The following is a 19,633-nucleotide window of genomic DNA, read 5'->3' on the forward strand; positions in this document are numbered from 1 at the left end:
TTTTAGACCTGGACTTATAACATAATCTTCTTCAGATTTCTAGATCTGACTAGCTTCACTTTTCCATGTCTTTCCCCTTTTGCACATCCCCTTTTAGTTAGCCCCTATTTCTGGTCATCTGGTTATATTTATATCTGACTGTACTTACTTATCTGGACTTTGTTCATTTCTAACTTCATTTTATTATGTTCCATTATAGTATTAATAAGCTTTCCACATGCTTTATACATAGCCTTGTACTATGCTGACTAATCTTCTATTATGTCTTCTATAGTATATAAACATCATTATACATTCTTAGTTTGAATCTTATTAATACCTCGGCCTCTACTTTTGGTAGTCTTCTGCTATTTTGTTTCTACTCTGGACTTTGTCTGTAGTAGCCTTGCCTCTAGTTTCCAAATATTTATCAGATTTTCTACACTTCTAGATTCTGGACTTCTGGACTTTGTCCTTAAACTCTCATAAGCTAAGGGTACATACTATACATTAGTTGTATAATTATCAAATAGCAGGAAAAAATGATAATACTTAACAGAAAAAACAACAAGACTGAAATATAATAAAATATAACAAAAGGAAAAAGAAAATAACAAGGATATTATTGTTTCTGGTTAAGCTTAGCATATTCAACTCATAAAATTATTACCTTCCTTTCAATTCAAAGGCCTTTACATTTACTTTCTATAAATTAATCTTCTAGATCTTATTATCTCTCACATAAGAAAAGTTACATTACAGAAAGAAGCCTATATTGCTAACTCTATTAATATAGTAAGGGAAAAGATAAATTGAAGAATAGCTAGAACATTTTGAAAAAGAAGTATATAAGCTATTTGCATAGTGGCCTGGTCAAGCTGTCTCTAACACCAAGAGGAGAACAACATAGTCTATTTATTGTAAATTAACATAATTGTGAGATAATAGAAAAATATGATTATGCTCTTATTAATATATAAACATGTATGTTTACAAATTCAGAGTAATCTAAAGTATTCATAGTAAGCACATAACACAGCAATGTGATAGCTTGTAAGTAATTATGTTATATATAGTTCTGCTCTGTTCCTATGTATTATGCCATATTTACTAATTCTTACTCATTTCTTCTATTATATTCCTAGATATTCTATTATATAATTTATTTTCCTTTTGTATCATTAGCTAATTACTTTCAAACTCTGCTTTAACCTTATTTTCATTCATTACTTATATCACAGCTGTATTATTGTATTTCTTTAACTTCATCTATACAGACTAGAGCCTGCAATCTACTTATTCTTTTTGACTTGTCATAATAGAATATTAGCTATTGAACTTTCATTTAGACATCTATTATAACATTAAATGTAACAAAAGTTAGGTGTATCTCTATCCGCACCATTCTCTAGAATAGGCACCTAAAACTAGAATATTATTTCAAATTAAGATATTTCTAGGTTTACCTGGAACAATAATAAGAATGAATGGCTAAGCAAAGCCTTAGACATATAAGTATAAAACAACATTGATTGCTCCACTAGTATTCTCGAATTTTAAGTATTTGTATGTAAACTATATAGATGTAGAAGAAGGACAAGAAAATGAAGACTCACTAATCTCCTCAAAAACAGAATCATAGGTATAAGAATGGCCTTTGCTTCAAATGTGCTAAGAAGGGTCTGGCTAAAAATCATATGAATCATTTAATTATTATCATGACGAAAATATGTTTACTTCTAACTTTAGTAAAAGAAAATCATGAATATAAAAAGTTTTTTAAATAGAAGGTATTTGATATCTCATTGACAATTATATGATACTATAATTTGTTTTTTTTTATCTATGAAATTCTTATGTGAATGTGCTTTTTTATTATCTTCTCAGGAGGGAAAGATACAATCCTAAGGATGTCTAACTAAAGAAAAAAAAATATCTATTGGACCAAAGAAGAAGTTCACTGACAAAAGCAAGACATCAAATTAATTATTGAAGAAGATGAAGAAGGTATCTTTTATAATGCATAAGAAAAGTTAGATGGGGAATAAAATCCTACAGATTAAACTATTTCAAAATAGAACCCCTTAAAACTGAAGAAGTTTTAGATTCAGAAGATATTTTTATCACTTATTACACATAAGATCATATATTAGGCATATAATAAACAGAAAATTTTGATACTCTATTTACTGACAAACATATTCTCAGAGCATTTATTTATTCTTCTGATAATAGCAATGTGGGATTGCTATACTGTATATCCATTTTAAAGGAGTATGAGCCAAAGTTGCTCTAACAGCATGACTTCACTTTTTCTCCCAATAGTCAAGTAATCATATTCTAAACAATAGTAGCGTCTTTCATGTTATCTAATTCTTTCAGTTAAGTTTACTTGCTAGGACCCTGATTGATACTTTCACTGACAACTCTCCCTTGCTCACTCTATGAAGAACTTATCAAGCAGAATCTTATGGATGATCTTGGGTACCAGGAATTAATTTGCTAGCAACCTACCAACTAGCTCTAGCTCCAACCAATAATTATGACTGTGTATAACTAGCTAGTACTACTAGGCTAGCTGTCAATTTTCAATAAAAATGGAACTGTTAATGTAAAAGTGATCAAGGCATTTCTGAACAAAAAGCAGAATATCTCATCACTGCTCAATGTCTTATTTCAGCTATCATATGAGATTCCTCCCCAAGCTTTTTAGATGAAATTTCTGCAGTATAATTCTTGTTAGAAGGGGTTGGTGTACCAGAAGTTTACTCCTACTGATCCTAAGCATAATGAGATTTCATAAGTATATAGTTATTAATGGTGAAATACGAGTTCTCACTACCAGATTAAAATCTCCTTGACCTATCTTGCCATACAGTCAGCTCATGTCATAGATCTCAAGTCTATTCTCAGCATGGTTGGTATAGTCCTACACCAGCCAACTCTTCCTTCTGGTTTCACTGAGAATCAGTTTTTTATGGTGGAAAAGCCAGGCCTTGATATTACAACATTTGGTGTTCTATATGAAGGAGATGCAACTCAAAATAACCAGTATGATGAATAAGAAGCAAATGCAGGTAGGATAACGGTGGTACTTAGTGGACAAAGTCATAGTTATATTCACAATATAACAGCTCCTTTGATTCATATTGAGTCCTATATCATCTGAAATTGTTCATATCAATTAGAAATTATAATACAGTGGTAAGGTATTTCTCATTTATTATAGGCATGGTGGGACAACTGTTGGAGCTGATGTGCTGGCAGCTGTAGATAGAGTGATCTCAATGTCAGATTCAGACTTATTCATTAAGCCAGTGTCTGTTGGTATGGTGGTTAATAGTATTAAATATGCACCTTGCTCATCTGCTCTGAGAGATCCTTAATATAAGACTAAAGATCTTCCTTATCTGAGGACATAGACTGTGATTTGATTGGCCAGAATGGAGAACCAGGGATTGGAATTGCATGAAGCTCACCATTTTCATAGGCATGAATATACTGCATAAGGACTTCCTGGAATGTATCATATTTATAGTAGATATTCCCACTAACATGATTGACCCACTGTGTGACATCATTCCTGAAAGCATGGTAAAATAGAAGTGGCTGAGTTTTGATGAACTACATACCAATGAAAGAAAAGTTTAACTTGTTACCCTACAGTAATGATATAGACCTTGCTGTTATGCCCTTCTGAGGGCAAATTGAATGCACTTGGGTGGGGAATTGATGGGCTATAGAGTGGCATGTGTGGGGATGCCAAAATACTTGTTTGAGTGGATGAGGGTGAGGCTTGGGTGTGGGACCGTGCAGATGGTGCCACTTAAGATCGAACAGAGCTAGGTGTATTTTGGGAGGGTGAAGCAAATGGTTGATTGATTTCTATGGTATGGGTCCTCGATATTTTCATGGTGCTGGTTTTTGTCCATGTCTTGGCAGTACTAGATGCCGAAGTCTCAGTGGTCACTATAGTCATTGTTTCATACACTTCAAGTGACATGACTTTGTGGGAATATGTGAGAGGCACTGTCAGTGTCAACCAGTTAGATGTATATGTAATATTTAGTATATGTATATGTCTTACCATCTGCTATATGATCTTCAGATGAACTGTAACACATGACACTTGCTCAATTGACAAGTAAGTGGCCTAGAAATGCAAGATCAGTATGTACTATGTTAGATTATGAATACTTATCATGTATCATGTGAATCTGTTGAATGGTGCATCAGTCACTGACAAATTCAGAATAATTGAGAATCAAAACATTGGAAAATGATGACAAACCATAGTTCACACAGATGCCATTGCACTGGACTAGCATCTACAAAAACTCGACATATTGTGTCCTCATGTGATCCTCGTCATCGGGGCTCAGGGCCTACTCAGGAGGTACTCAGGCCAAGAAAAATTGCTGAATGAGCAGCAAGTGCTATAGAACGGCAAAGGGTTCGACTACAAGGTACGTAGTGGCTATTGCTACTTGATAATGATTATATGATTCTAATGACTTACCTCAGAAACGTCTCTTGATGAATGACATGCCCTAGAGGCACTGCGTGACCATGGCAATGCCATGGCTGATAATGCCTAGGTGGACAACAACTCCTATGGTGCCTGGGACATTCTTATTGGAACCCAGCCGCTTGATATAAGTCATGGAGGAGGTGAACTGCAGGAACTCACCTGTGAGATTGCTGTTGATTTTTGGAATGTGTAATTTCAATTTGAAATCATCAAGATAGCTTACTGCATACCTTGAGGCCATAGTAGACAGTGAGTTTGTCATAAAGACTACTGGACATGACGTGATCGAACACAATGTCAGATTGAGGCATTTAACTACCAAATGCCAGCACTAATTACAACATACTGTCATATCCCATATATCCACGCTTCTTGTCTGGACCTCGGACCTTAGATCTAATCTGATTCGATGTAGAGATCTACTTCCAATCCAATATACAATAAGCTTCTTAATTCATTTCCTGTTCATATAACATTAACATAGTCTATTCCTTTATTCATTATTCCTTGTTCCTGGTATCTTGGTTATACTTACTACCGGTATGCTTACTGATCTGTTAACCTATGCTTCATTTCCGACTTGCGCTTGATAAACTTTGCTTATGCTTCGTACATAGCCTCGGACTCTTGCTCACTGATCTTTCTGTTATTCCCTTAGTATATAAACCCTTGTATATGTCCTGTAGTACCTCAGTTTGAATATCAACTTAGTTTGTCCTCTTTCCGCCCTCCGGACTTGAGTCTAAATAACTCTCGTCAATCTCTGAGACTTAGGATCGATTCCTTTAGTCTATATCTCCAACTCTATCTTTGGATAGTCTATCCTCTGTTTGTTTCTAGTTCAGACTTGTCCAGATTAGCCTTATGCACATTTCTGATATCCGGAAGTCTTTTGGATTACTATGAGACTCATCCGACCCTCCGGACGTGTTATCATCAGTCTCTGAAATAAGGGACAGTACTTGGGAAAGGAGCACAGCGTACAGCTGAGGCCAAAGTCCTTCAGGCCTGATCCTCCAAGAGTACGACCTTAACACATACCTTGCATGGAGTCTGGAGAGAGATGAGAAATGTGTGATGGGATTTTTTGAGAGGCAGAAAGATGTTGATGTCAATGACATCAATGCTGGCCAAGTGTTTATTGATGTTGTTGATATCCATCATGAGTATTGAATGTTTACTTACTTTGCTTCGATTACAAAGTTCTACAAACACTGAGAAAATGCATCTTTTGATTCTCTCATCCGACACATATCTTACTTCAGCACTTGTCCATCAGGGTGTCATTCCATGTTCCTCAATTAATCATTAATCCTTCAGTTGGCATGACCATTGAATGTCTGGAGTTTTATTGTATTATACACCAGTGCTGCCTGAACTTCTCTATTCAAGGATTTATGAAGACACTCTGTGACTTGCAAGGCATGAGTTATAATATCATTACTGATACAACAATGTTTTATCATTTACCTAGAAATGTTTCCATAGCTACCTTTCATGTCAGTTGTCGATCACTTTGGATCTCTACTTGCTCATTTGCATGCAGATTCGTTCACTGGTCCAGGAGGCAATAGGATAAGGTGCTATTGACTGTTTAGTCTGTTTTACACGATGGATGGAAAAAATTCACTCAAGCAAGTCCTCAAGCAAGTCCCCAATGAGGACCATGATGAAGATTCAGTATTATGGAACAGTCTCCAATCATCAGAGCTCCCAACCTCTCAATCCATTGTAGATTATTGTTACTTGACCAGGGTGTATGTTGATTCTTTCACAGACACATTAAATCCGAAGTTGATTTGTTCAACAATGACGACAAGGTAAGTTTCAACTACTATAATTTGACTCTAGTGACTAATGCTTTGATAGGATAACAACCCTTGTGTGGGTCGATGGAAAAATATGAAAGACGACAAAACAAAATGGATGTGGAGAGTTTTTGACAAGTCAGAGATCTTTATGGCAGTGTGTCGACATGGTTTTACACTTATTGTTGCAGACATGGTGCAGAGCGGTGAATGGTATGTTCAATTCTTTATTGCAATGTATTTGAGTTAGCGACTAAGGTAGAAATCGCACAAAAGAGACCAATGTCACATGATAAACATTACAGAAAGGTGACAGAATGTAAATTAATGATTAACATACCATAGAGCTCAGCATTACAGAATTTGAAAAGATGGCATTGACAAGAATTATGCTACAGAAAAACTTATCTTTTCAGAACTATGATAAATGAGCTAACAAGTGAGATAATTGATGTTCTTGAAAATGTGCCGCCAGCAGAGTGTGAAGCTGAAAGTCCAACACATCGTGCCGCAAAGCCATGGCACTGCTGATCTGTAGTGTGGTATGGGCAACAACAAGACCTGGCAAAAACAGCATGGTGACAGCCTTGCTGCATGGCAAGCATCCAAGAAAGCAAAGGTTCTACCAGCAACAGGTTCTAATCTACAGAATGATGAAAATGTGAGTAGTTTTTGCAAGTTTCACTGTAAACACTCACTGATATGTCTATACAGTTCAAAAATACTGTGTCAGCGCCCATTTTTACTGCGGAGGATTGTACGGACACACCAGAATCGACTACACAAGTACAGATCCCCTTGGCAGACACGGCCAACTCTTTGGACATCATCTTGTCGAACAATGTGTTCCTGCATGATACATTGCACTACAAGACCATTTGTGAGGAGGTGGAAGATGAAGAAGATATCATTGCTATATGTGGAGTGCAGTGGCATGAAAGAGATTAACTGGTAACCCTTCTCGAAGAAATCAATGACTCACCTGTGATGCCTTCTTATGAGTTTGACGGCACTTATCAAAATGAACCCGGGGAGGATGATGAGACCGATGCCAAGAGTGAAGGGGATAATGAGGAGGAAGCTATGGAAGGAAGTCAAAGAGATTACTGGTTCAAGCTGCGGAAGCCTCCTACAGTTACAGAGGCACGAAAAGCATTAGAGGATTTGTGGACATTGCTAAAGTCACTGTGCAGTGACAAAGGTCGCAACTCTGAATCAGAAACACTCTTGCCTGCACTGAAAGAGAGACTCACACACATCAAAAACTTCCTTTGGTTATATGTCGATGTTGGCAGTGATGGACAGAAACATCCAGCAAATCCTGTGGGGGTCAATGGATGCAAGCCGCAAATCAAGCAGCTCGAAATGCACATGCAGGCAAAAAACATGGAGATTACCTTTCCCATTATCTGCAACGCTGGTCAAAGGCATATATTAAGGACCGCACAGCTTTTCCTCATCGAGCACCACAGTGAACTGCTTTGTGCATTGATGATGAAGAACTGGCTGGGGAACTGAAGCTGCACCTGCAAAGTGTTGGGAAGTATGTTCAAGCTCAGGACCTTGTTGATTACCTGAGTGTGTGGAAAAATCAGACTCGCCTCAGCTTTAAGAAGCCAATTTCACTCAGCACTGCTCAGTGATGGATGGGAAGATTAGGTTTCCATTGGCACAAGGAGCCAACTGGGCAGTATTGTGATGGACATGAACGTGATGATGTTGTTTACTACTGCCATGTCGTCATGGGATCGATATGAATCACGAATGCAGGAATGAGACCAGCACAATGCAAATACTCGCATTGAGGATCTGCAAGCTGCATCTGCTATATCAGGCCAGCCACATACGTACCCCCAGGCAAAATTTGCCACAAACTCACTTCCCTCCACCACGACTCTCCCACCGCCAGTCATCCTGGTCGATTCAAAACCCAGGAACTGCTATCTCGCGATTATTGGTGGCCAGGACTAGCCACTTATGTCAAGAACTATGTAGAAGGATGCAGTATATGCCAATAGTACAAAGTCAATACGCACCCTTCAAATCCTTCCCTTTCCCTGATACCCCCACATAGTTCCAATCGACCCTTCACTCACTGCTCCATTGACCTTATTACCGACCTTCCTATCTCTGATGGCTTCGACTCTATTATGGTCGTGGTTGACCATGGACTTTCTAAGGGGGTAGTTTTCACCCCTTGTCTCAAGATGATCGACTCTGAAGGAGTCGCGAACATTTTCTTTTCTAAAGTCTTCTCTAGATATGGACTATATGATAAACTTATATCTGACTGCAGACCCCAATTTGCCTCTCATTTCCAGCTCAAACTCAGAAAACTCCTCAGATACAAGAACTCCCTTTCCACTGCTTTCCATCCCCAAAGTGATGGAGAGACTGAACGAGTCAACCAAGAACTCAAAGTTTATCTTTGGATCTTTTGCGCCAATGACCAAACCAGATGGGCATCCATGCTACCTCTCACCGAATTTGTCCATAACTCCAGACATCACTCTGCTCGAGGCACTTCTCCATTCTTCCTCATGATGGGATACCATCCGAAACATCTTCCCGATTCTCACCCTAAGACCAACATTCCTAATATCGAACAACACCTCCTATTACTTAATAAAGTGCTAGCCACTCACGAACTCGCTCGCAACACCATGCGACAAAGAATAACATCCAAATTCATACCATTCTCTATAGGCGACAAGGTCTGGCTAGAAGCCAAAAACCTTCATCTTGGATACCCTAATTGGAAGCTCACTCCTAAATGCAAAGGACCATTCACCATCATTCAAGTATTATCTCCCATCATGTATAAATTAAAACTACCTGATCAATGGCACATTCACCCAGTATTCCACGCCACCCTACTCTCCCCTTACAAAGAAAACGACACGCATGGTCCAAATTATATTCCCCCTCCACCAGACATTGTAGATGGCAAAGAAGAATATGAAGTAGAGGCAATTATCGGTCACAGAGGATCATTGTCAAGAAGGACATATCATGTCAAATGGAAAGGATTCCCGAGTTCCGAGAATGAGTGGCTGACGGAAGGACAGTTGGGTAATGCTTCTGACATTCTTATTTCTTATAAACGAGCACATCGACTTTGACATTTTAGTAATCTGGGCTTACTTCCCTTAAAATGGGGGTAATGTTACAGTTCTATCTTTTCATTCTATCACTTATTCACTTACTCATCATTCGACAGTATTCTATAATGTTCTATCATATGATTCTACTTACCTTTTTCCTATTCACTGTTCATATTCAAGCTCCGCTTCAATACTCTTATATATACCTTACTTTCTATGCTTTGTATATTTAACTTGACCTATGCAGACCAGGGCCTGAAATCTAGCTTCATCTTCATCAGAACATTGAGTTTACTTGAAACCTTTGAACGTTAAGACGTCTAACCAATGCCGAGCATAACACCTAAGTCTTTGAGGAGACGACATAGCTGTTGGTACCATTTGAGAGCTCCCTGCTTGGAGCCGTAAAGTGCCACATGTAGGCGCACCACCGGATGCTTAAACTGTGAGTTGACATTGAGTCTGGGTGAGAGTTGCATGAATATGACTTCGTTAGAGTCAAGTTTTCCATTGAGGAAAGCACTGTGGAAGTCGAAGATGTCAATGTCTCAGTCATTTTGGGTGGCAATTGCTGTGATTGTTCGGAGAGAAGCGAGGTGTGTGACTGGTGCATACATATCATAATAGTCAATGCCATGCACCTGTGAGTAGCTGTTTGCCACTAATCAAGCTTTGTACTTATCAATTTCCCTGTCCACATTTCTCTTAATGCAGAAGACCCATTTACACCCAACTATGTTTGCTCCCACTGGCTTCTCTACAATTGACCACATGTTTGCATCTTTGAGTGCAGTGAGTTTTTTTTTCACTGCATCATCCCATTTTAGCCAGTCCATTCTAATGCAGGCATCTTCCAGCATTGTGGGATCCATTCCCTCTACTTCTTCCACTCTAGCCACCATCGCAAAAACCTCTTCATTGTTGTCGTCAAGCTCGCCGTACTCTCCACCTACTCCTAGCTCAATAGCTAGGTGACTATACTCCCCTGCAGGTCGCATATCTCAAGGTAAGTCTGTGCTTTTGCCATCCGTGGTGCCGGTACCATCTCTCAAACTCTTAATGTAGGCAGATTCTACTCTTGCACATCCATTGTAGAGACTGACATCTCTGTGGCCTTGTAGAGAGCTAATTCTCCAATGCTCTAACCACTTCCAAAACATAGCACAACTCATATCTTGTTTCCGTGCACTTGGCACTTCATCGGCTGATCGCATGTGCAAGCACTTCGGCCACACATCGGCGCATACATCCTTGGTTCCATCGCTCATCTTCCGTCCATCCATTCCATGTCCATTCGGTTCATTGGTGCATGTTCCTATTTTACTCTCATGTATTCTGACATATCTCCGGTGCTTGCGCACACATTCTGTATGTTTCATCACGAACCCTTATTACATGTAATCATGTACTCGCTTCGCTTTCCAGCTCACTTTAGTGCTTGACAGCACTTAATGCTACTTAGAATATATATACTCCTGCCTCTCTATATAATGATCATCTTTCTTCCCGCACATCATTGGACTCTAAGTCTAAATCTCTGTCGTAGCTGCCGACTGACACTAAGCACATAAGTATAAACGAGTGCCAGCCGCTGCGCTCTCCAAGGACTTCTGTCTATTGCCTTCTGACTCATTTAGAGTCGCTTCGCTCCAACCACCCATGCATGCACCTCATGTTCACTCCACATGCATTATTGCACTTATTGCTCAGTAGCGCTTTGCAGCGCTTTCACTTACAGCACTTCACTTGTCATCATGCGCCTAACCAGGCTTATCCGACAGCCCAGTTCAGTGTTTCCCTCCACTATTATACATAGAGGAACCTTCTCAATAGCAATCCCCTTGGGCTGACATTAGCTCACGCACAGAGGACCATCTGAGTATATCTCATACCACCCACTTTCCATCATTCTACATTCCTCACCTACACTGTATTGTCGTGGTGGTACTGGGGCTTCAAAGTGTGAACCCAGGTGGTCTGTTGGAGGTGGATTGGTGTTTGGGGGTGATGGTTCTCCGGTACATGTTGAACCAACATCATCAATTCATACTGTGCAGTCTGCCAGTGCATTGCCCCCTACTATAGGTACTTCAACCTCTGCTGTGTCAAACACGACACTTCTTTCGACAGCAAATCTCCTGGACTCGGGGAGGTAGACATGATGCCCATTGCTGTCATGGTCAAATCCCATCCACCTTCCATCAACTGCTCGCATGTCGAGCTTTGAGCCCATGGTTGAGTGGACTTTAACGCGGCTGCCCCATTCTGGTAAGTTCTCCAGGTTGAGTTTCTTCTTGAATAACGCTGTAGGTAAGGAATGTGAAGGGTAGGAAAAGGGTGGTGTGAGATATACTTAGAGGGTCCTCTGTGCATGAGCCCAAGGGGATTGCTACTGAGAAGGTTCCTCTATATATATAACGGAGGGAAAAACACCAAACCGGGCGCTTAGTCAAGCCTGATAAGACGTGCTGAGCAGATGTGACACACACATCGGGTGGTTGGAGTGCAACGAGTCGGAAGATAGAATAGAGAAAGGTTCTAGTAGAACACGACAACTTGGCACTTGTATAGACTTTAGGTGCTTCAGCACTAGTTGGCAGTTACAATGGAGATTTAGACTTAGAGTCCAATGATGTGTAGGAAGAAAAGATAATCCTTTGTTCAGAGAGTCAGGAATATATATATATATATCTAAGTAGCGCTAAAGTGAGCCGGAAAGCAAAGCGAGTACATAATAACATGTAATAAGGGTCCATAACACAACATACAGAATGTGTGTGCAAGCACTGGAGATATGTCAGAATACAGAGATATGATAGGAATACATACTGGTGAACCGAATGGACATGGAATGGATGGACAGAGGACAAGTGACAGAACTGAGGATGCGCGACCAAACAGCGCTAATGCGTGCGGGGGGCTGATGGAGTGCCGGTGCACGAGGATGAGATATGAGTTGCATGACATTAGGAAAGTGATTAGAGCATTGGAGGATTAGACCTCTACAAGGCTACAGAGATGTGACTCTCTACAACACTTCATAGGGCATCATCCCATTTAGTGCCTGGGTGATGGTTCTGTTTTTCAGCCAGGTTATATGTATTATTGCCTCTCCCCACAAGAACTTGGGGAGTCCGCTGGCATGTAGGAGCGCATGTGTGCACTCTACAAGCATACGGTTCTGACATTCGGCTAAGCCATTATGCTCTGGGGTGTTGTGAATGGTGAGTTTTCTCTCAGTGCCTTTGCTTCACAGATGATGTGTAAACTGATCTCCAGTGAATTCTTCCCCTTGATCCGAACACAATTTATTTATCTTGGCGTCAAACTGCATGTTTGCCCAAGACTCAAATGCTTTGTAGGCGTCGAACATCTCATCCTTTGTTCATAAGAGGTACAGGTGCATGAATCAAGTATGGTCATCTGTAAATGACACAAAGTACTCTTTGTGTCCAGGTGTTTGTACTGGCGAAGGTCCCCAAAGGTCCATATGCACCTCATCACCGAATTTCTCTCATCACGGAGGATTGCGAACCTTCCCAATGGCTTTTTGAGTGGCCTTTGCATACTCGCATGAGTCGCATTTGTCTAAGGTGAGTTCCGAAGGATCTAGCGCAATTCCAGTAATGATGCCATCCTTTAGCCTGCATTTGATGCTATTGGGAGCAATGTGGCTGAATCTGGTGTGGACATCTCGCATAGTAAGTGCTTCTTTTGCATTCATTACTCCGGCAAATGGTCTCTTTGGACCTCTAATGCAGTATAGGCCTTTGTCTACTGGTATCTCCCCCATCATCATCTTCTTCTCATTGAAGATTTTGGATAAGTTCTCATGGAACAACACTGTGTACCCAGCGGATGTGAGGCAGCTAATTGAAACTAACGTCAACCCCATTTGAGGTAAGTAGAGCACATCTTTTAGCAATATACAAGTTTTTGATTGGCTGTTTGGTAGGAATATCTCTATGTTTCCTTTCCCAGTGGCTTGGAAGGTGTGTTTATCGGCCATTGTGATTGGTTTTGGCATGATGCTGACAAAGTCCTGGAATAGACCCTTATACAATGACATATGGTGTGAAGCACCTGAGTTGAACAATTCAATTCGAGCATCTTGTTTTCTGCTCAAGTCTGTAAGTGTGGCAAAGGTGAATGATGTTTTCTCATCTGATGCACTTGTTTTGTGCACTAACCACACTCCTTCAAATTTGTTGTCTTTCTCTTCCTCTTTGGTGCTGGCTACAGTCTTGGGCTTCTTATCCTTGCCCTTCCCATCAGGCCTTCCTTTCCCTCTGTTTCCTCCACCTCCAGGACCACGGCAGTCTCTTTGCATATGCCCATATTTACCGCAATTATGGCAGTTCCCTTTGATCCTTCGAGTATGCTGACTTGAATTTGCATTATAGGCCACATCATCGCTCGAAGATCCTGTCTTTTTTGACTTTGATACCCGACAATTGTATTCATCAACAATTGTTGACATCAGTGTGTCAGAGGTAAGTTTGACACTGGAGACTTTGGCTGACACTTTTAATGCTGATAGGTTGGGATCATAACTGCTTGGTAACGAGCTCATGATCATTGTGGCAAAGCTTTTGTCTATTGGCACGTGGTCCAATGAGGACAACTGTTCCTTCACGGTGCACATCTTGTTGAAGTGCTCGTGAACGTTGCCCTTCTCAGGGCATTTTAGGTCCTGTAACTTGCACAGTAGTTCAATGGAGACTACGCACAAACACTGCTCGAATAGGTTGGAAAGGTGAGTGAATATTTCTTTTGCCGTGTCAAGATTTTGATCTGGATGAACAGGGAGTTGGGTATTGTCCCTGCTATTTCTTGTTTTGTTATGGCCTGGCCCATGCACCATTCTTTAAGTTCAGTCTTATGTGTGCTAACTTCCTTTACTTCGTCAGGTGTCACTGGTACTGTCATATACCAGATTCTACACCCCACTTCCACTATGATATCTTGTCCAAATCCTGATATATCCGGACATATCCATATGATCCCCACCCGATCCAGTTCACACATCCAATCCATACTCCATCCAATCCTCATCTGATCCTCATCCATGTCCTATCTGAACCCCTGGCTTTCAGACCTTCAGATCTCATTCGTGGTCCTATCCAAAACTATTCCTGTGCACCTACGCATTATCCCATTTAGGATATACCTGTGTCTTCGGCTCTCAGTTATCTCTGCTTCCATCTTGATAATGTATTCCATATGAGTTTCATCTCCGAGTTCATTTCCTTATGTTCCGTTTCACTTACTAATACATTTCCACGTGCTCGTACATAGCCTTACCCCTCTGCTTACTGATCTGCACAGACTTGCCTCCAGTATATAAACTCCTGTATTTCCTTAGTCTGAATATTACACATATTAGTCCTTGCACTAGACCTCACACTAAGTCCTCATAGTAGTCCTAGTCCTCTGACTTAGTCAATATCCATCTCAGACCTAGGGAGGAATTCCCTAGGCCGGACCTCCAATCCTCCAATCCTCCAATCCTCCTATCCTAAATTCCTTCAAGTTTCCGAAATTCCTCCAGAACTTTCCTGCGGTCCTCTGGACCTATTCTGCTTCGGACTTTGTCCCTGCAGCCTTTCCTCTGTTTGTTTCTACTCAGGACAAGTCCTGAGTAGCCATTACACATATCCGTATCAGGACGAAACCTCATTGTAATTTCCGGAAGTTTCCCATACTCATCCAGAAGTTACTTGCACTCGTCCAGAAAGTCTTTCCGAACTTTCCTGTGCTCCTTCGGAAGCCCTTCAGACTCCCTTGGACTTTCTCTGGACATCATCTAAAATTACGGGCATGTACCCGGGCAAGGGGCGCAGCACATGAGCTGAAGCCAAGCCCCTCAGAATCAGTCCTACCCTTTGTGCACAGTCTTAACAGGTACCCACAATGGTCCTCTGTTAGGCAGCGTCTGGGGATCTATGGGCTTTGTCTTGGTGTCATCCAAATGGCCGAGCAGCCCTCGAGCATCTATTGACTACTGAAGCCTTTCTTTATACATCATCCAATTCTCACCATCAATGACAAGCTTTGGGATGTGAAGGAAGTCCTCTCCCAACTTTCCGTTCAAGGTGGACATACTTGTGAGTCTGTTCTCCAAGTGCTAATTTAAAATTTTCACTGTAGGTGCGCAGGGCTCATAACCTGTAGCAATCACAGCTCAGCGACAGATGGAGTCAACTAGATATATTGGGTTTACCTGTAGCAATCACAGCCACAGAGGTAGTCAGTTACATAGTCCTATATACAAGAATGATACTAACCTCAGTGACAGATGGAGTCAACTGAGGAAAGTGAACAAGTGCTAAGGAAACGAGTATTTTGTATGTGCTCAGGTAAGTATGCGGCACCAAGAACAACAATAGTGAGTGTTTGATCTCCAACACAGCACTCACAGTGCTTCACCCAAGGTAATGTCGGGATGTGCAACTCCTTGTGCATATTAGGGTCGGTAACCAAAATATCCTGCTCTCCATCAGGGAGACCAAATGTGTGACATGCTGTCAACTTGAAGAATGGGAGAATCTCGAAGCTTGTGCAAGGTATGACTTGTACTTGGAAGTACAGCGGTCCTCCTCCAAAATCGAGCAGTACATTCTCAATAATGCCCAGTGTTGTGTCCTTGTTATTATTAATCAATTCCATGTTTAAGCAATGGTCTGACTGCAGACCAATGCTGAGCGATTTCCATGCTGTGGCCAACATCATGACTACCTCAGCACCTTGATCAAGGATGCAGGTGACTACCCGTCCTCCAATCATGGTTGCATGGATGCAGTGCAAAGGTGCGAAATGGTCTGCTACTACCTGGCTGTCATTGCTTCGCATGCAGCTGGCATCGTAGTCATGCATCCATTCATCTGATACTGGATGTCTCATTAGCTCATTAACCAATACTGTGCTGACTGTGACACACTTGGTGGTGGTGAGGTCACAGAATTGTTTGCGAATGTCGGGCAACATCACAAATAGTTCCCTTGTCAAAATGCTGATGCTGGTATCCAGGAGGCGCTCAAAAATGTGCTTGTCAGTGTCCTTGTCCTCTAGTTCGTGCAAATACCAGTATGATGCTGTCTTTGCCATTGGTGGTGCCAATGATGATGGTGTCAAGTCTGTAGGTTCAGTGTGTGATATGCTGGGTGATAATGAGGATGAAGATGAAGTTGCAGGAGCAGCAGTTGCTTTCCGCACATCCTTTGTTTGTGACACAGTTGTTGCAGGTGCAGTGATTGCCTTTGCCTGATGAAGCTTGGATGGCAGGAGAGACAATCTCCTCTGCTTCAGTGGCTTGCCTAGATGCAGGTTCTGGCCTTGCACGGTTCTCGCTGATGAGTTCTATGCCATCAAACTGGACACTCTTTACCTTACCTTCACCTTTTGCTGTCCCTCGCTTGGTGTCGCATCTAGTGGTCGCAAGTGCAAGTGCTTGCACTGCATGTAACATGTCTACTTCCTCCTCATTTATATTAGACTTGGGATCTGCAATGGTGTGGATGAATGCGGATGAGTCTACATCCAGTATGACATCAACTTCAGATGATGCACGGACATATAGTGCCGCTGTTACACTTGCACTAGGAAGCACTTCATTCACCTGCTTGTTAGAATGATACCTTTCAAGATGTTCTTTCAAGGTACCATCGCTTATGCAACCAGGAATCCAATTGCTGCTTGGTAAGACGAGTTTCAGCAACATTTTGTGGATCTTACACTTGCCCACGGTGATGTACTTTTCCTTTTCTTGGCAGCAGCTTAGGAAGTGATCGTTCTGTCCACAGAACATACAACTGCCTGACGGGGAGTTGCCAGGGCATTGCACTTGGTACTCCTGTTTGACAACTGTTCCTTGCACCAGCTGCTGTGGCACTTGGACTGCCAGGTTGACCGCATTTAGGTATGGTGTTAGTACTGGCATACTGATGGTTTCCAGGGTTGCCACTCCCATCCCTGGGATTATAAACTTAGTGGCCGCATCTACACCTGCAAAGGGATAGGGGTTGCACAGGTGATAATCCAAAAATTTGATCATTAAGCGCGTGCGGAGGAGCGCTTGGATGTCGCTAGGAAAACCTTCTAGCCACATGTAGTTCCTTTTGGACTTTCCTATGTGGTCTTTCATGATCAGAGCATCAAGAACTTTTTGGAAAGCATAATGGTAATTGCTGAGCTCCATGAGTGAGGGCATCAGCAGCCTTGCATACTTGTGCGTTACTGACTGGAGGTCAGATACTGTGTACTGTCTCTCTTCTTCGCAGCCAGGGTACATTTCTTTTACCTCCTCAATGAATGTGTCATAGTCACTTAATTTTGCTTCAGGCATGCTGGCCCAAAGCATGCACTTGCTGTTAGGCAAGTAGCAAATGATACCTTTAATGTGGTCACCTGCAAGCAGATCTGCGTCATCAGCACACAATTCATAATTCTCAATGAAAGCAAGGAGGTTCTCTGCAGTGCTGTCAAACTTCGGTGCTTTGTCTGAGCTACAGATCGGCATCTTAATAGTTGTTGACATTTTTGTGGGCTGGGGGGTGTTGATACTAGGTGCAGGTTGTATGATTCTTGTTGGGGCTGTTTGAGGGACTGACAGAATATATATAGCAGTGCGGTTCCAAACTGAATTTGGCAGGATAAGGGGCTCTGTTTCCTCCTTCTTAACAACTGGTGCTTCAATTGATAGGGGCGTGCATGACTGAGACAAGGGTTCTTCTTTGATTGTTGCGCTAGAAATGGTTAGTGGAGTAAGTGGAGAAAGAGGAATAAAATTAGGTTCCGATTGATTTCTTGATGTTTCTACAAATGTGCCAGGTGGCAATAAGCACAATAAGTACTAGATGCCAAACTAGCATATCTCCAGCACACACAAAAAACTCTCCTACTACAGGAAGTAGTGGGCTAGATAGTTGGAAAGAGTAGAATAATCTATAATTGGTAAGTATTGAGTTTTGTTATATGGATGGGCAGATGATATATATGTGGGATGAGTAGAGAGAGAAAGAAAGAGGAAGAAAGACACAAAAGTAAATCAACCTTAGACCTAAAAGCAAATACAATACATACATGGGAGTCTGATGAATCATGATCTGCCACAAGTTCATCAGGGGAAAGTTCCATGTCACTGCTATTCATGAATGGAACAACATGCTTCCTTGCATGAGCCATGAACTGTCTGTACTGCTCGTTGGTGACATCAAGATCATCCAATTCTTCCCCAAAAATTGCCTCCAAAAATTGTTAGTCATCTTGCAAAGCAGGAAGTCCTTGACCACAGACCAACTACCTGAAGAACTCCATTTCAGTCTCTGCAATCTTAAGCTCCTCTTCCTGCTCTTTCTAATGTAGGTGAGGAATGTAAAGAGATGAAAGGTGGGTGATGTGAGATGTACTCAGATGGTTCTCTGTACATGAGCTAATGTCAGCCCAAGAGGATTGCTACTGAGAAGTGTAAAAAGGGTCCATGATATGATGGTGAGCAAATAATTAAAGTGTAATATGGTCTGATATGTATATAACAGCATGAAAATGTACCAGTAAGGTTAGTTTGGACAATGGATGGATGTGCGACATAGGGCACTTAGGCGCACACATGAGAATGCAGCACTTGGTATAGGAAAGCAGTGCATGCTTTGTGCTTAGCACAGGAGAGTTGCACTTTGCATAGGGAATGATTGGAGAGGTATTTAGCATGAGTTGTACATCAAACTGCACCTTAAGGCATGTCATAGATATGGCCTCTATGAGGCTACAGAGATGTCAGTCTTTACAGCAGCTTATACTGAGAGTGGATCTTCTCCCAAAAATGCTCAAGATGGTCTTGCCTTACCAAAGGGCCTAAATGATTGAGGATGTGGCCAAAGGAGGGATGGCGTATGCATTAAGATTTCTTCCAAGAAAGCAAAATTATGTCAGACTTGGCTGATCCAAAGGATGTAAGAGGGAACATAGGGGATGCCAACTTGGAACTAGAGAATGTTGATGCTATGTCAACTCGAGTTGAAGTTGTAGTCTTGTAGTCAGACAAAGAAGAGGTAGTTATACGAGTATTAGGTGCATCCATATTAGTAGTGCCACGGCTCGGCTATGGTCCACTCTGGTTCGGTATTCACCGGTTTGCCAGAAGTTCGGCAATCACTCTGAGCCAAGCCACTGATTACTGACTCAGTCCAACTTGTTGGCCATGTGAATCAGTT

General features: G+C 41.5%; 4 protein-coding genes across 4 annotated transcripts; 1 reads left to right on the plus strand and 3 right to left on the minus strand.

Annotated features, from left to right (window-relative positions):
* Window positions 1-3,372: 3,372 nt before the first annotated feature.
* F5147DRAFT_564411 (uncharacterized protein) lies at window positions 3,373-3,534 on the minus strand (the record flags this gene model as incomplete). Its single annotated transcript, XM_041430723.1, has 1 exon — window positions 3,373-3,534. A coding segment is annotated over one exon (162 nt), but the record flags the coding sequence as incomplete, so codon positions are not given.
* A 2,587-nt stretch (window positions 3,535-6,121) lies between these two features.
* On the plus strand, window positions 6,122-7,266 carry F5147DRAFT_647619 (uncharacterized protein; the record flags this gene model as incomplete). The annotated part of the gene is made up of 7 exons (XM_041433219.1): window positions 6,122-6,267; window positions 6,288-6,330; window positions 6,380-6,475; window positions 6,510-6,531; window positions 6,569-6,627; window positions 6,857-6,979; window positions 7,033-7,266. 7 exons carry the CDS (start codon window positions 6,122-6,124, stop codon window positions 7,264-7,266), a joined length of 723 nt encoding a protein of 240 aa, XP_041299555.1.
* A 5,565-nt stretch (window positions 7,267-12,831) lies between these two features.
* On the minus strand, window positions 12,832-13,317 carry F5147DRAFT_563770 (uncharacterized protein; the record flags this gene model as incomplete). Its single annotated transcript, XM_041430691.1, has 2 exons — window positions 12,832-12,933; window positions 12,958-13,317. The coding sequence occupies 2 exons, from the start codon at window positions 13,315-13,317 to the stop codon at window positions 12,832-12,834; spliced, it is 462 nt and encodes a 153-aa protein (XP_041299556.1).
* A 39-nt stretch (window positions 13,318-13,356) lies between these two features.
* F5147DRAFT_536892 (uncharacterized protein) lies at window positions 13,357-13,524 on the minus strand (the record flags this gene model as incomplete). The annotated part of the gene is made up of 1 exon (XM_041430168.1): window positions 13,357-13,524. A coding segment is annotated over one exon (168 nt), but the record flags the coding sequence as incomplete, so codon positions are not given.
* Window positions 13,525-19,633: the final 6,109 nt, after the last annotated feature.

Source organism: Suillus discolor, assembly GCF_016758755.1.
Source record: "Suillus discolor strain FC423 chromosome Unknown F5147scaffold_2, whole genome shotgun sequence".
Classification (NCBI taxonomy): Eukaryota; Fungi; Basidiomycota; class Agaricomycetes; order Boletales; family Suillaceae; genus Suillus; species Suillus discolor.